At 43.4% G+C, this 17,496-nt stretch overlaps 1 protein-coding gene across 5 annotated transcripts in view; it reads left to right on the plus strand.

Annotated features, from left to right (window-relative positions):
- Positions 1-17,496, plus strand: part of casz1 (castor zinc finger 1) — a 72,820-nt gene that overhangs the window by 45,155 nt on the left and 10,169 nt on the right. For 3 of the 5 annotated variants that reach the window (XM_005732927.2, XM_005732925.2, XM_005732930.2), the window contains exons 3-10: positions 2,538-3,438; positions 5,308-5,373; positions 7,993-8,089; positions 10,447-10,611; positions 12,215-12,387; positions 12,748-13,616; positions 16,805-16,937; positions 17,370-17,433. In XM_005732927.2, coding sequence (XP_005732984.1) covers positions 2,538-3,438; positions 5,308-5,373; positions 7,993-8,089; positions 10,447-10,611; positions 12,215-12,387; positions 12,748-13,616; positions 16,805-16,937; positions 17,370-17,433 — 2,468 coding nt within the window. The remainder of the gene's footprint in view (positions 1-2,537; positions 3,439-5,307; positions 5,374-7,992; positions 8,090-10,446; positions 10,612-12,214; positions 12,388-12,747; positions 13,617-16,804; positions 16,938-17,369; positions 17,434-17,496) is intronic. The other 2 variants (XM_005732926.2, XM_013910811.1) reach the window with 1 other exon arrangement.

The raw sequence follows: 17,496 nt of genomic DNA on the forward strand, positions 1-17,496 counted from the left end.
ATCTCAATCTCGATTCAACCCATACACAGTTTCCCACTCGGTGTCACATGACACGATTAAGAGGCAGCCAGATAGTGTTTGAGTAGAAACCTCATTTACATGGTGTTTTAGAAGGGTTATCTCCTGTCGGTCCCCGTCATAATCCCTTCAAGTCCAATCATTTGCCTTTCATTGATAACACGTCACGTGGCTGCGCTGATGAACAAAGAGTCTCGGCTAATTTTTTTTGGGGGGGGGGGAGAAGTGGCGATAATACCATGAGGAAATATGAAAATAGGGACGTGGCGCTCTCATGACGGAAACTACTCTCTTTGCAGTAGTTACAGGTATCCTCCAAAAGGAATGGTGAACAGGCCTGAACCTCTTTATCTGAGGTGTTATGTAATATATATTTAACTCAGAAAATTATAGTAACGTGCTATTTTTGATTGTCATTCTTCAGTCACGGAAGAAGTGTAGTTAAACTTTGACTTATACTGGTGTGGGTGGCTCTGCCCTAACTTTAGAGCCAAATGGATATGCTGTGACCTGAGACGCTCTCATAGCAGTAAAATCCAACAAGTGCTAATTTAGTATATATTCAAATCCAATTTTAATATTTTTAAAGGACTCTTCACTCAGATGTGTTGAACACCTTATTTAAAAACTCAAAGGTATAGAAGAAGCTGTTGTCCTGTGCAGTGAATCTGTGTATACAGCATGTTTTTCTGCGGTTTGAGTACATGTGAAAACATGGTAGATTTGATAAAACGATCTGAGGCAAACATGTAGGCATTTCCTCACAAATACCTGATCTATTTCTCTTAAATTTTTCATGCCCCTTCGATCTGTTCGGATACTCTTTCATACTGAGCAGTGGAACAGCCCCAACACAGTGAATGGAAATTTGGGGATTATTTTACATGCTGCGCAAGAGATGTGAAAAGCAGGGCACGGCGACTGATTTAGCAATAACTGAGAAATACGAGACAAGAGCAGAAATATTTGTGTATTAATTACCTCGGCGATAGGTGATATTACCTCTCGCCAGCTCGTGTGTGCTCTGCTGATGAAAACAGCAATAAAATGTTTTTTTAAAAAAAGACTTTGGACCCTGTCCCTGTGACTGTGCCAAGCTTGAGTTAAGAAGGCCAAAGGTTTTACATGGCTCAGTTGACATTATCATCTGCATTACTAGCATATCTGTGTTCTGGCCTCCTGTGTTATATGCAAACTGGCACAGCAGCATTTTTTTTTAAAAGTTGGATCTACAAACACAAGTGTTTCCTCCTTCTCCCGTTTTTCTTTTGATTTCTGTCTCACTCGCTGCGCCATTTCCTCCCTATCCACGCTCCTCTATTTTAAGGCAGAGCTTGGTCCGTCACTGCTTTCAGGCCAAATCATCTTTGCCTTTTCCCCACTCTCTGACCCCATGCGTTAACTTGGATGAAAGTTAATGGGGCAGAATTAATCTCCACATAATGCAATTAAACTATACATCAACTATATTTCGCCCGTGTCCTTGGGGAAGTTGTCCAATTTAATGGACTCTTAAAATAAAAGTGATGTTTCAGTTTGCAAATGTGTTTTCATTTCTGAAGTTGACTTCAGTAAGACTGTTATTTTAAAATATGTTATTCCAAGTTTCATAAGGTGATGATATGAAATGCTTATAATATGAGGCTACTAATAGTGAGAATGAGTCATCAGATAAAAATTCAGGGTTAAATGCACTCATAATAAATGCACATTACTAAGAAGTTATAAACAGATTTCTGTATATGTTGTTTAATATTTTGGATGACTTTCAGTATTTAAGTATCTTGTATGCATGATATATATACATGCTTTTTATACCTAATTTTCTAGTTCATTTTTATATCAGGAGCACAGTGATTTTAGAAAATTAGATTTCTCTGTGAGTCTGTCCTTTGGTACAGTCCCCTGCAAAATTCTGCAGGACTGGCTTATAGTGCAACCAAAACAGGAAGAGCATTGCCTCAGACTGCTTGTTTGTAGACACATAAATACACGAACATTTACAGATGCTGTAGGTTGCAGTGCAGAAGCACTTTTCCTGTTGTCAAATTTGCTATCGTTTGAAATAACCAGAAAAATAACATCCAGCTATTTTAAACATTTATTGGAAAGGAACACGTGCACTCACAGTAGATGCAGTCATGTTAATTTAGTCCTTTTGCATGACCACAATAGAGCATTATTGTTGACAAAATGTTGTTTCATTAGTTTGCATGACATAATATATTTTGCTCTTTTCCAGATTAATTCATTTGTAACTAGCAAACTTGATGAAAAAATACATTAACACATGTTTTAGCGAGCATCAGTAAGTATGAAGGGAGAGGGAATCATTTCATAGACTGATTGAGTGACCTGAATTAGACTACTGATTAAGATGTCTTGAGCAATGGGTTGACTTGTGATTAATTTCTCTGCTCGACAGATCAGTACACATTAAATATATGCTAATGGAAAAACTTTAATTATCGGAATTATACATATTACATAGGAGATCTTTTCTTGTTGTCTTTGTGCAGGAGAAGCGTCTGCCCTGCGAGACTATGCAGCCAACACCATGAATGAATTTCTGGGAATGTTCGGTTATGATGACCAGCAGGTAAGGGATGAGCTGACCAAGAAGATCAGCTTTGAAAAGCTCAAAGCTGCTACCTCAGACCCCTCATCCCTCAGCAGCGAGGAGGCCTCACGGCGTGCCCGCTTCTCCAAGTACGAAGAGTACATTCGCAAGCTAAAAGCTGGAGAGACCCTACCTTGGCCCATGCACGCTTCCCCGCCTAAACCAGACGACCTCAACTCAAAACTGGCTCAAGATAAGAGCGCTACCATGCTCCAGACCTCTGGTTGTCTACCAGGAGCCGAGGCACAGATTTACCCCTCCAGCATGGACCACAAACAGCCAGTAGCACCTCAGCTGGGTAATTCTCAGCCAGCTAATCCCTCTCACATGCAGAACATGGCCTCCCGAGCGTCCAAGTATGACTTCTTTATTCAGAAGCTGAAGATGGGCGAGAGTTTACAGCAGCAGAATGGTAATGCTTACAAGAGACCCTCAAAGTACGACCTGGAGAACATCAAGTTTCTGCTCCCCTTCAAACCCGGTGAGGGCAACCCTGACATGGGCGGTTCCATCGCCTTTAAGACTGGCAAAGTGGGTCGCCCTTCAAAATATGACATCAGAACAATTCCGAAGCTAATGCCAGGAAACCCCGAGGCCTCACTGGTGCCCAGTGTCCTTCCTACGCCACCGGGGAACCCTGCAGCTCCCGGTGTCCCCGCTGTAGGCGCACCTGGAGCCAGCATAGCACCAGGGCTTACAGTGGACCAGGCAGGCCACATAAGTTTCAATGCCTCTGACTACCTGAAGTCCAGCTTTTCCAAGACTGACTCCATCACCACTGGCACTGTGTCCTCTGTTAAGTGAGTGTCCTCAAACTTTATAAGTTATAGAAGCTGTAAAAAGAATATGCAGAAAATGTTTATGATTCACATGATGAGATTTGTGTTTCACAGGGGAACTAAGGCAACAAATTGTATATTTCTATTTGGGAGCCTTGAGCAACACAACAGAGGACCTTCTGCACCCAATTAATTCTACAACTTTATGTCCTTAGTTAACATCCATCCATCCATCCATCCTCATCCGCTTTGTCCGGGGCCGGGTCGCGGGGGCAGCAGCCTAAGCAAAGAGGCCCAGACCTTAGTTAACAAAAGATGATAAAATATACAGAGTGTTGGATAAGAAATGATAGTAGTTACCCACTTGCATCTGATTTACAGTCTCCCAATTCCCTGGGAATTTGTTAAATGTGACTAAAATATTGTTTGACATATTGCATGTGTTATTTTGCACCAAAACAATCCATAACTCTGCTGAAATCTGCTAAAAACTTACATAGCCTGCCGCTGAATTTATCATTTTAAGTTTGCTGGTGGATACCGCCTTGTCTGCCTTGTACACTCTGAGTCTCTCTCAGTGGAACCCCTTTGGAGCTAATGTGAGGCTCACATACACTTAACTGCTACTGTGAGTCAGTTAGCCTCACGCAAAGGTAATTGCTACCTTCACAGCAGCCAACGGGAATGTAGTGTGAAATGGCGCATAGCGCCCAATAGATCCACGACATGATGAGTTGCGAAGGCGCATGAACTGTTTACTCGCTGTAGCACTCCGTGGAGACTGATTTAGCACAGTCATCGCAAAGTGACTGACTTCCTTCGTTTGGCTAGGGTGTAACAACTCTCCCTTTAATTACTTTGGAGCCATGACTAACCTCCCAGCGAGTCACAGGGGCCGACTCAACACTGCCTGACGAGTGCACTTTAAAGGAACCAAACGAGGGGTTTGGGGAGCTAACCTACAGTCGTGTGCTCTACCAGTAGGAAACAGCTCCCAGAGTCTGTTTGATTGGTTTTGACCTTGTCTCTAGTTAGTCAAGACCTATCAAAGACACTGTTCAAGAGCCCTCAGGCACCCCTCCCTCAGGTTTTGGCCTTTGTCAGGTTAGGGCTCAGTGAAGCTGCAGTCGTGGCTAACTGACCCAGTCTGGTGCTTGTATACAGGGAGGCGATGGGGTACTAGGGAAAATGTCTGGCAGTGTATCTTCCCCTCTGGGCCAGATTAACCTCAGGTCATCCCTGTGTGGAGCTGCTCACATGGAGCTAAATGCCACTTGCTGCGAGGGAGCAAACAGGACCAATACTGTGTTATGACTGTTATTATACAGGCATTACTGCTGCCAGCTTCATAAAGGGAATCAAAACCAACACAGGTGACAAAAAAGGACCGTTCCTTGATTTCCCGCTTTAAAATTAATTCATTTGACTCGAAACCGACTCAGCGAACGTGATCCTGCGCAGTTAAATCCTCGGTGTTGCCTTACATATTTGTTTGTGTCCAGGCTGATCGGAGACGACTTGACATCAACATTAGAGCCCGAGCCCCTAGAGAGTATCCGAAAATGCGTTTTCAGAGCTTTTTCTCCACGTGCCCATTATCCCGTTTTGCATATGAGCACTCACCAAAATACCCCCATAAAAGATTAATGTCCTTTTGCTCCTGCATTTTGCCTTTCATTGGTCGGAAGACCATGCATCAAAGTGTGTGTGCTTCCATCCTTGATTCATACTTCGCACGAAAACGCTGTTATGCCACAGGAAAATGTATATTGATAGTCCAAAGTTTGGGAGCGGCTTGTAAGTAAATATTGTGTCAGTTTGTTTTTATTAACAACAGGCAGCCCAACCTCACCATTAATCCTGTCTCCTTTGTGTTTGCTCTTGCATTAGGAATGGTCTGCCACCAGATAAACCCGCCAGCGACGACATCAACCTCTACCAGAAATATATTGCCAGGTATGCAAATCCCTCAATGTGCTGCACCAATGAAAAAAACGCACTGAAAACAGAGGCAACGCTTTTTTTTATTATCCACCTATGGTGCATTTTATTCAGTGGTATGAGAATGTCTGTGTGCAGTAAATTAATTAAGAAAAGACTCAAATTTATGTGCTGAGTGGAATCTGAAGGATGAGGGGGTAATGAAAGAGAAATGGCTTGATGATAGCTTACTGGAACTGGCTGAATAAATGCTCACAGTGTGTAAAGCACTAAAACATTAAGAAGAACATAATCCTCGTGCAACTTTGTATTATTAGCTGCGACTGACGTTGAGAGGATATGAGATGAGGCCGCGTTCTTCTCGAGGTTCTGCAGTTTATTGTTGAAAACGCGAGGAAGCGACTGATCTAAAAACTCAGTCATTCACACCAAGAGAGACAAAAGCATCAGGGGAAGCGGGCGGGAGGGTGGGTATCTTATGTTTCAGTGGACACGGAACAATGTCCTCCCAATCTGGATTCATCTTGAGCCGACACTAGAAAGGTGATTATCGCTTGTTTGTTTATTCCATTTAAAAAGAAAGAAAAACAGCATTTGAAAAGCCAAAGTGGCTTTGGCGTTAATGATTACTTCTCCAAGCCATAACATGAAGGGCACAAATCAAAGCCTTGGCACTGACAGACACGCACATACACACATCCTCTTCTGCGCGCACACATCCACACACACACACAAAACCCCTTCCTTGGACTGATTACATTTTGCAAGAAGATTTAATTAAGGAATTTTTAATGAGGCTTCTGCTGGCACTGCCAAGAACTGTTTTGATATTTGCGCTGCATAATGCATAAAATTTGTCTAAACATCTCGGCAGTTGATGCACGGGGAGGTTGCAGATAAGCCCAGATACAGTTTCAATTTCCGTGTTGGGGTTGAGAAAAAAAAAAGGGAACGCAAAGAAGAGGAGGGAGGAAAGAAAAAAAAAATGGAAAAGGAGGGCTCATAAAAAGGGCAAATGTAGTACCGAGAGGGGAGGTAGAAGCAGGGGAGTGTCCTCTTTAGAGCCAAGGCTAATGAGTGCACAGTAACACTAAAAAGCAGCTTTGTAAATGCGTTTGCATCCACGTGTGTCGCGAAAGAGAGGAGGGGGGGGTGAAAAAAAAAGTTCATCTCTCCACCACGCTACAGTTTGATGATTTAAAGAGCTTTCGTGGTAGTGTTTAGTTGCAGTTTTCACTCTTTAAATGCTTTCATGCACCAACCATTGCCTCGGCACTTTGATCTGTGTATCTCTATTGTAACTGGAGATGCGCTGCAATCTCTGTATCGTGGCGATATTAATATTTAATCTGCTGCTGAATAGCAGAGGCCCATTAGGCCCCCTGACGCGGCAAGTGGGAATTGTCCAGAGGCAAAGTGATACAGCTGGGCACTGAGCAGAGGGGTGGGCCATAGTCTCAGGGGGATGAGGGGGGGCTTTGTGTGTTCATCGGTGTGAGCGTGCATGTGCGTGTGTGTGAAAGATATAGTATAGAAAAACATTTATAGTTTGGCCATATGTTGCCTAGTTTGTCTTCTGGTTCTGCTTTGAGCTCTTTTAAAAGAGCCATCAGACCTTTCCAAAAGCCGCTGTCTTTCTCCGTCACTGTTTTCCAGCCTCACACGCACGCACGCGCTGCCAACTTAAAAACAGTAGTGGATATGCCGTTCAATTAACTTAATGAACTCAGCAAAGTGATCTGTAAATGCAGCTCTGGGATAATCCTAACAAGGAAAAAACAGAGAGAGAGATGGAAAAAATATTACTTAGCCTCCTTTTCCCCTCTCCTCTGCACTAACAGATGGAGTTCTTGGCAGAGGCAGCGCAAATGTTTATTTGTGTGTTTTCACTGGTAATTGGAGGATTTTAACAGTCATCATCGTCAGGCTTATAATCACCACCGTAAAAGTGGCTGTACTGTGGCAAGTAGCTGCCTTTTCTTTCTCTTTTTTTTCAATGTAGAACCAGACTAATATCTGGTTTCTGCACTCCAGATAAAAGAAAGCGAAAGGGTTTTGAAGAGGGCAAAGTAGACAGAGCCTTTCCTACTCCTCAGGGTACCTGACCCTTTATCTTGCAGAGCAAGAGTGTGGTTAACCTGAAAGAACTGTGCATTGATTTGACAAGCTTTCTCACAGCAATGAGAAATAAAGTAGTCATGGGGCTCTTGGTGATTGAGTGGCTGTGTGTATGTCTGTGAAGGAAAAGGCTTTCGGTGTAATAAGGGTCTCTTACGGCTGCTTTAGAAATAAATGGAGATAATTTGGCTGAAATTGGTGTGACAGACGGGTAAATTGTTGCAAGCAGAAGTCAGTTTGAAGGTTTGAGCTGCGTTACCTTGAAGGTGAAATTGCGACATGAGCCTTTGAAAGCTTCACCGCCTGTGTTATTTGGTTCTGTTTCAGGTGTTTTATAATAATTTCTTCATTAATTATTCTTGATTCGCTGCCGATCTTTCTTTCTTTTTCTTTTTCTTTTTTTTGAATTAAACCGACCTCTTTGGAAGCTTCAGCTTTTTCCTCCTGATGTGTCCCCAGGTTTTGTTGTCACTGCTTCGTGTGGCTCTTAAAATGTGTCCTGTAATTTGGTTTCAGGTTCTCTGGAAGTCAACACTGTGGACACGTGCACTGTGCCTACCAGTACAGAGAGCATTATCACTGTATGGACCCTGACTGTAACTACCAGGTGAGCGTGAGTACCTAATCTCTTATACACATTAAACATTGCTCCAGCATTCACAGCTATTCACAGCTTAGAAAAGGTCATTTTGTTCACGGGGCCACCATCACTGGTCGAAACCAACTAGTGATGGTAAACTGCACTGACTATCATAGCACTCTTAGATGCTGGTCTCCAGTTTACCAAACAGCCTATGGGTATTTGTATCTATCCAGTTTTCAGGCATCTTTGGGCACAGTTGGCCTTTTATTACAAAGGTTAATTGTAAGTATCCTTAAATATGGCCCCTTTTTTAAAAATCTATTTGTTCTTTGTTTTTCCTTTTCTGAAGACACTGCCACCGTAAGGGGCCTGGCTTTAATCCACTTTCACGGTATTAATCTTGCCCTGGTCCCATGAGGTGTCATGTATGGCACAGGAAGGAGAAAGAAAACAACACAAAGCAGATCACGATACAGGCCTCGTGTTTGCTGTAGCATATGGCCCAGAAGAGTTAGACAAACACGGGTAGATTTGTCAAAAGATGTAGAAAAAAATCCACACGCAGCTAGAGCCGTGTGTATTTTCCTTCCTTTCTTAACAAGTTTCTGAATTAAGCCATCTTCAGATGTAATCTACAGTCTGCTCCCGATCAAGAGAGATTACAGCTTGATAAATATTGTTTATGTGGTGAAAAGCATTACAGATCTAAGCTTTCATTTTCTGCTTGAATCCCACTTCACAGTCTGATGAGACACATTCTTGGAGGAATACAAAGGAAAATCATTTCATGTCATTATTTAGAGTGTTAGTTCAGGTTATCATGGCAATTTCCACGGTCAGGTCCACATTTCTCTGTTGCTACTGCGTCGCATGGAAACACAGATATGCTTTGGAAGCCAGTTCCCAGGATGTCAATACTGAAAAAAACAGGCAGGCAGTGATGAGCAGCCCCCTTTCAAAGCGATAACTCATGAAATGTTACATGACACACACTCCTGGAATATTATCCCACTGCCAGCCTCTGGGCGATTGGCTGAGTCTTAACATTCTCCTTTCATGGGCTTGTACATGGGAGAGAGTGTGCATCTTGCCACACTAGTGGGAATCCTAAAATAAATGTTGCAAGTGGCTCCCAACCTTCATCACCACTCAACTGAAAATGAGATCTTTTTCCCAGTCAGCTCTCTCCATGGCCTATTTTGGACAGCTTGATGGATCGAATGTACCATGACCACAGTTCAACCTGTCATCGTTAGATAACAGAAAAGTGCAGGCCTGAGATCTGTAAAAAAAAATAAAAAAATAAGCAAAAAGAGAAAATCTGAGAAAATCATCAGCCAGATTACAGAAAAAATGTAATTTAGGTGTGTCAGAAATCTGCAGCGGGAAAACACCAACAACAGGGGAATGAATGGCTGTGAGATCTCGGCTTTTTACTTGTGTGCAAGTGGAACACATGACACAAAGCAATTACCCTACTTTGTACAGCAATTAGTTGCTCTTTAGAGTCGTTCTTTCTGATGTTTTTCCCTCAACTGGAGATAAATATGGATAGAAGACAGAACTGTCTCATTGATTTAAGCTTCTCCTGTTACAGTTTCTGTAACATCAGCTTAAACCCAATTACAGCAGATTTGGTTGCTGCAGGCCTCCGTGGAGTGACTTTTCTGTTTTACCCCCTTCCAGACTCCTGAGTATGGGAGGGATTTTCTCTTTATAAGAAAAAAAATTATTTATTTAGTAATTTTACAAGGCGGGTGTCTTTGCATATTCATTTATATTTACAGGCGAAACCTGCACCAAAAGTGAGTGTTAATGCTTTAATTAAAAAGGGAATCATATCTCAGCGAATTGAAAGGGAAACAGTTTTTTGGTTCACTTGTTTGTTTGTTTGTTTTTATTGTCTTCTGTTTTCCCCTGTGCACGTCTGAGAAACCATCTGCATGGAACAGAATTTTTCCAGACACAAAAACATCAGAACTGTTATCTTGCATGTCAATTGATTCGTCTTAATTTCTAAAAAAAAAAAAAAGTGTTGGAAGGCAGGGAAAAAAGCCAGAAACAAAGAGTGTATGGGGAACATACTTTATGTTCCATGTGGAAGCATCTGCATTCAGAGAGTCCCGGGGCCTTTAAGCGCTGCATTTGGATAGAGCGCAATTTTGAGATATGCAAAGTAAATTAATAACCACAGAATGCATCATGTTTAAAGACGTCCTGTCCCTCTATATTGCCGTGTGCACATCCCTCCCCAACTGCCAATTGGCTCCTGCATGTTGCAGCTGCTGCTTCTACAGAGATAAAGTGACTTGTTGCTGATTCTGTGACTGGTTTAAATAAACACCAACCTGTTGCCGTACACCCCCACCCCCCTCCCCTTTTTGCAGAGGTTTACCAGTAAGCAGGATGTAATCAGGCACTACAACATGCACAAGAAGAGGGACAACTCCTTGCAGCATGGCTTCATGCGCTTCAGCCCTCTGGACGACTGCAGCGTCTACTACCATGGCTGCCACCTCAATGGAAAAAGCACCCATTACCACTGCATGCAGGTACACTACACAGACTCGCGTCTCCTCTTCCACCTACACACATACCCACAAAATGAACCCACGAAAGCACATGCACAAACACGGAAACAAATATGCAATTATGGTTCCACATGTTTAAGCATTACATATGGAGCAAAACAACCACTGCTCACTCTGTTAAAGAGCACCAAATATAGATAAATGCAGGTAAATTTACAATTCGTAATTCAAATTATATTGCAGAGACACCACATGCTGTCCATAAAAGAGTGTAAAAGGCACCGTTTAAAAGCACTGGTTTTGTCCAGTGCCTTTAAACAGCCTTTTAGGAGCAGTGACATCATTTTGTTTAAAACAGGTTAAGTCAGGCAAAAATGAGCAACTCTGTATAAATTACGGCCAACTTTGGAAAATCAGGCCACTTGCAATACGCATGACTTCAGGGTGTTTCAGAGTCACTCGGCTTACCTACATATTTGTGAAGTGGAAACTCACTTTTTCCATTTATACCAGAGTGTCTTCGTAGAGCAGTTTGCAAAACGTGTCCTCGGCTAAATAAAAGAAAACTGAAAAAAAAAAGGGTGAATATGAGTGAGGCTGCTTGTGCTTTCCCCATCTTTTTACTCTCTCACTCCTTAATTGGCATGGCTAAAATTCAGTTAGGTGTTTATATAAACTATACATTTTTCATCTTTTAGTACCAAGCAGCCAGTTGAAGATTATTCCCCCTCTGGATTTGTTTAATTTTTTTCTACATCTGCTTATTTTCAATGTCATTGTGCCGAGAGCTTCTCACCAGCAGGGCAGCGGTGCAGCGCAGGATGGCCTGAGATATATTCTTTTTTAAACCCCTGTAACAGCGTAATTGTTATTAGGACATTTCAGCCCTTGTTTTAACAGTCCCTGAGAACCTGCAGATGTTGGCATCGGCTCTCTTGATTTAAGGGGGAAAAGAACCGAGAGGAATTTTTTTCATTGTTTGACTCAATATGGAGAAGTTGCCCGGTTTGCGCGGGTGAAAAGTGCCACAGATGATATACAATTGCTGCTTTTAATTCAAACATTACCTGTTTTTTCCCCCCCTTTGTTGGCTCTGAGGGCTCATGTGTACCAGAGCATTTTAAACTAAAGACTTAAGACAGTCATCTTACTCCTGTCTACCCCCTCCACTACTGAAATCTGTTCTCAGAGTTACAGTAAGTTTGTGGCGACTCACCGTTACTCTCCAAATATGAATTTCATTTTCTAAAAGGCTGCTTTGCCAGGAAGGTACTGTACTTTCAGCAGCCTTCTGCGGCCACTGTCTCTTTCAGTCACCTCCTTTTTTTTTACTTTCCAATTGTCACGATAGCAAGATTGTTTCCAATTCACAGGTTTGAGATGAAACTTGTAATGCTCTGGTGTTGCCACAAATTAAATCTTGAATGTGAGAAAACATCCTTCTTCTACCCATTTCTAGGCCACTAGCATTTTCTTAACCACAATGAGATCCCTCCTCTACATCTAGTACAGTATATCTGATCTTTTATAGCATTTTACAAACCATTCTTGCAAACTGAAACTCATGCATGCTTTGGGCCCAGATCTTGTTTTCGATTACCATGCTCTGACTCTGCTTTTGCAGGTGGGCTGCAGCAAGGTGTACACCAGCACCTCCGATGTCATGACCCATGAAAACTTCCATAAAAAGAACGCCCAGCTGATCAACGATGGCTTCCAGAGGTTTCGCGCGACTGAGGACTGTGGCACGGTCGGATGTCAGTTCTACGGGCAGAAGACGACACACTTCCACTGCAGGTGGATTGACCTAATGTGGTTTCTCCTCGAGATTTTTTTTTTTTACTGTATTAAAACCGACTTTTGGCAAATATTGTTTAAAACAAAAAAAGATTCATAAATTAAAATGGATCAACTTAAATTTTATAGCATTGTGACTTGCATGTGACAAAAATCATTAGAGCACTTTGAATAAAAAAAATAAAAAACTTTTATTATTTCATCATCACCTCCCAAGAATTTAAACCTCCACCAGGTTGGAGATGGTGATGTGTCACTGAACCGCACCACTTATTATTCCACTTCACTGTAAAGTATTTCAATCATGTGGATCCCCTCCATGAATCCACACCTGATCACATTATCCCGTTTGCTTTTCAGGCGCCCGGGCTGCACCTTCACCTTCAAGAACAAGTGTGACATTGAGAAGCACAAGAGCTACCACATCAAGGACGATGCTTATGCCAAAGATGGCTTCAAGAAGTTCTATAAGTATGAGGAATGCAAGTACGAGGGCTGTGTCTACAGCAAAGCCACCAACCACTTCCATTGTATCCGCTCCGGCTGCGGCTTCACCTTTACCTCCACCAGCCAGATGACCTCCCACAAGCGCAAGCACGAACGTAGACACATTCGCTCTTCTGGTGTCATGGGCCTCTCTTCCACCTTCCTGGCACCAAAGGATGAGCCCGAGGAATCCAGCAACGACGACCTAATGGACTTCTCGGCCATTAGCAGCAAGAACTCCAGCCTGAGTGCCTCACCCACGACCCAGCAGTCCACTACTGTACCACACCTCTTGAGCACGCCCACCACTGCTGTCTCCTCCTCATCCACATCGGGCCACGCCCTCAAGCCGACCCCCTCGCTGCCCAGTGCGGGCCAGCGTATGTCCACCCTGCTGTCTCAGACCTTGCCCAGCAACATACCGGTGGCCCTTGCTCTTTCCAACAGCACCTTGGCCACCTCCAACCCGTTCTTCCCCCTTATGTCCAGGCTGCCTCTCCAGCCACCTCCTCAAGCTGCTGGCCTGATATCCGCTGTGTCTTCAGGGGCCCACTCCATGCCCACCGACTCACTCACCCAGGGCTGCTCCACAGTCGGGGCGGATGGAGCCATGCCATCTACCCCAACCTCCTTTGCCACCTCCTCCATTATGGAGAAGATCTCTGCAAGCAAGGGTCTGATTTCACCCATGATGGCCAGACTGGCGGCTGCTGCACTCAAGCCATCCGGCAGCCCAGACACAGGTCAGTGAGTGAACAGCCAAGTTTATCTCATATATTAATGATGGATAACATAATGTGAATATAAAAAATTCAAAAGAAAACTTTAGAGCTACATCCAAATCCACATGTTTATGATAAGCTGCATGCTTTTTCGCTCTTTGTGGACAGAGCAAAGAGAGAGCACTCAGAGGTCATCTCTCTAACTAGCCTAGAGCGGTGAGAAGGGCAGAAAACCCTCTGCTTTCAAGCTTAAAGGGACATTCCGGAGGCATGGTCCTCTGCTCTCGGCTTGTTATTGTGTTGATCGTTTGTTAGATACCCACAATCCATTTGGAGATAAATGCGCTGACAGGGGAGAGTAGAGCCTGTAAAAGTCTCTTATGATGTTCAGAGTGGGGGCTCCTGGGGGTTGTGTTGAACATGTTTCCTCATCATTGGTCTCTTATCTCTGTCTGCGCCCGTTCCAAGCAAATGGAGGTGGAATGAAATTAAGTTCAGAAATTGCGAGAACAAAAAAAAATAATTTTTTTTTCGTATCCTCTATGAAAACTGATAAAAAGAAAAAACAGAAATCACTCAGGCAGAAATGACTCAATGCAGCAGAGCTAAGAAACAGGCTTTTCTTTTTTCTTTTTTTTTCACCGATGCAAGAACTCAGTCACAGATGCAGTCATCGGCAACGACGCACACTTTTTGAATTTCTGGAAACCTTCTGTTTCCACAAAAACATGTCACCCATACATTTCAGAGGTAATTGGCTTGTCCATGTTTATCACATTGCTCTAAACAAAGCCTCTGAATGAAAATGAAGTTAAAGTCTTCAATTGATAATGCACTGCAAGCGCATGGTCTCGCATTCAGTTGCAGTGCATCCTCCTGCGCTCAGCCTGAGCAGGTGGGGTACGGATTGTAAATGGGACTGCTCCGGATGTTGGGACTGGGAAGGATTACAATTCCTGGTGGTACTCCTGGAGCAGGACAGGCCCTGGGAGAGAGCTGGGGCAGCTGCTCCGAGGAGCCGAGCTGAGCCCGGGCTGTCAGACTGAGCTCCACCTCTGGGCTTCCAGCAGGTAGTCTGGGCCTCCACAGATGGTGCCATCACCACCCCTCTCGATGGCTCACTTAGTTACAGCGTAGATCTCTTTACTGAAAAACAAGTTATTTTAAATAAGCTCTCCTATTTTAATCGCGCACATTTTCATAAAAGTTTTAGCGCAGACACAGGATGGGGGGTTTGCTGTGTGGTTTTGTTTCTCATATTTGCTTCATAAAATGTGTGAACAGGACATTTGGGGCTAAAATGAGGAGGAAGTGGTTTGTGCTTCTCTGTCAAAAAGGTGTGAGAAAAGTCACTGTGTTTGTGGCTATTTTTCTCAGTGTTTATTTTTTCTTCGGGTTGTGAAACTTCGCCTCTTTTGCGGTGAATTGTGCATTTTTCCTGTTTCTGCCTTCAGTATTTTCTCAGCTTTTCTTTTCTTTTTTCTTTTTTTTTTTCATTAATGTTCCGCTCTAATTTACCCCTAAGTGTTTTTCCCAGAGATTCAAGCATCTGAAGGGTTTACTAATTAGACACACAGTACAAATGATCTTTCACAAGCTCTGTATCTTATCCGGAGTAATTACATGGTGGTACATTATTCCTGGATAATTTCCAGAAAGAAGCTGCTTTGAGTCAAACTCATTTGTTCTCTCTCTGCTCGCAAAGTGCATGCAAAAAAATAAATAAATTTAAAACAATCACGATGTGCTTTGCAGTGAGATTGTTTTGTACTGTGATCTACCTTGAGCAGTCAGCTTATCTTCTGATTGTATTAAAAATATACTTTACTCAGCGTGGCGATCATGTGTGGATCATGCAGTGAGTGGCTGCTCTTGATATAATGTGCTCTCATTTTGTCTGAGAGATGATTTAATTGTCAATGACAAGGCAGGATTTGTCTGGCTAGTTAATTTTGGGTATACTCTTATCAAGTTTGGGGGGGGGGGCAGGGAAGGAAAGCTGGACAGAGACTTGGTAAGCATTCAGTGACCTCAAACCAGCCGCAAAATCGTTTGACTACTGTTTTCCTTTAGCCCCACCCATGCCCCACCCCCAGCCCCTCCAACCTCAGCCATTGTCAAAATGAACTGACACTGACACTTCCCCATCTCCCAGCTTTCAGCTGACAAGGCCCAAGACTGGCTTTTCCACTTGTATTCTGCCTGATATGTCTCTGGGTCATCTTGTAGCGGAGGGAGGTGGTGGTGTGGGCGGGGAGGGAACTCTGGTTGGTTTCCCCTCTTACGTTGGCTGGTCTTGTTTTCTCTGTAGCAAGTAAAAGGAGAGGATCCCCATCAGGCTCAGGGCCAAGGGCACACACTTGGTTGCCCATGACCTTGCCTGTCACAATCCCTCAACACCAGCCCTAATTTTTAAACAACAGATTTCTCACCAAACCAGTCGTGGCTGCTGGTGCACTCCAGTTTTAGTGTCTCAGAGGCTACGCTGGGGCTCCCACCCCCTCCCACTCACATATATATTTTAAAATAAACGACCACTTATTGTCAACCAAAAGCTCTGCTTTCCCTGTATAGCCCCAGGATAAATTAATATTTCAATCCCGCGGGATTGGGAAAGGGGGGGCCAGAATTCACCTTCCTGTCAGCGTTTTTACCTCAGGTCATCCCCTGGTGTTTATTTATTTCAATTCAGCGCTCCTGTCCTCACTCACAGCATTCACTGAATACCTATTTGGAGGCGAATGTGATCGAGGGGTCACGCTATTTGAACCAATCTGATTGGCTGTCAGCTCCAATCTGACCGACATAGCACCCGTGTTCCTTGTGGGTACGCTCAGTGGCACTGGCTGCCGCCCGTTGTCAGGCCAACAAGGAGCCTGGGAAGGTGGGAAGGGAGGGGGTGGCCAATCTGAGACTGCCACTTTCCCTCAGCATTAGCATCTCACTTAATGACCAGTTAAGAGGCAGCCTGGCAAATGAGTTGTGACAAGTGCTGCAGAAAAAGGAGTCTTTTTCCCCCATATCTCCCGCCTCTCAATCACCATTTAAAAGGCTTGACGGCCTGACATAATTTCGCAATAATTATCACTCGGAGTATTCTTTTCGGGCCAGGACAGGAGTCAGATTGGATCTTGTCATAGAGTAATAATGCTGACCAACAATAACTTTGTTGTCTCTTCTCTCATCTGCATCTCTGACTTGATCCTCAGGGAATGGGCAGCCGGCATTAGCCAGCCAGTTCAATCTGGTTCAAGTGAAGCAGGAGCCAGTGGACGCCAACTCCGGGGCTTCCCAAGACTCCACACAGGAGTACAGCCTGGACCTGAGCAAGAAAGACCAGAGGTACAGATGGTAAACTGATGGTTAATTCAAAGTGAAGGATGATTAATTAGTGTTTCTTTTACCAATTCAGCCTTATTATTGGCAAAATAACCCCCCACAAAAAAGAACATCCAGCTTCTCTGAATGATAGATGATGTCTACTAGTTTGGCAGCTCTGGTTATATACAAAATATTTAATTTATATAAATGTGCATACAATTAGAAAATCCTCCACATATTTCTCCATTTATTTATTTTGCGTGTGAGTGAGAGAGAGGGATGTTTACATAAACCTTCAACTCCAATCTTCCCTCCAACCCACACCAGATCTTATTTCTTAAGAAGACAGCATTTTTCTTCTTCATTATACAGGCACACCTTGCGTGATAAATAGTAATATTTACTGTTCTCATGCAAATCTTGACTAAACATTGTTCATTTTCCTTGTTCCAGTAATGAATCAAACGGACACCCTGTACCAGGGAATACATCTCTTTTATCCTCGCTTATGAATAAGGTAAGATCCATCCATCAAACGCCTTTCATCCCAAGACAAATTAGCGGGACACGAAGGGGCCTG

The sequence above is a fragment of the Pundamilia nyererei genome, unplaced genomic scaffold (assembly GCF_000239375.1).
Source record: "Pundamilia nyererei isolate P.nyererei 1_Seehausen unplaced genomic scaffold, PunNye1.0 scaffold00049, whole genome shotgun sequence".
Taxonomy (NCBI): Eukaryota; Metazoa; Chordata; class Actinopteri; order Cichliformes; family Cichlidae; genus Pundamilia; species Pundamilia nyererei.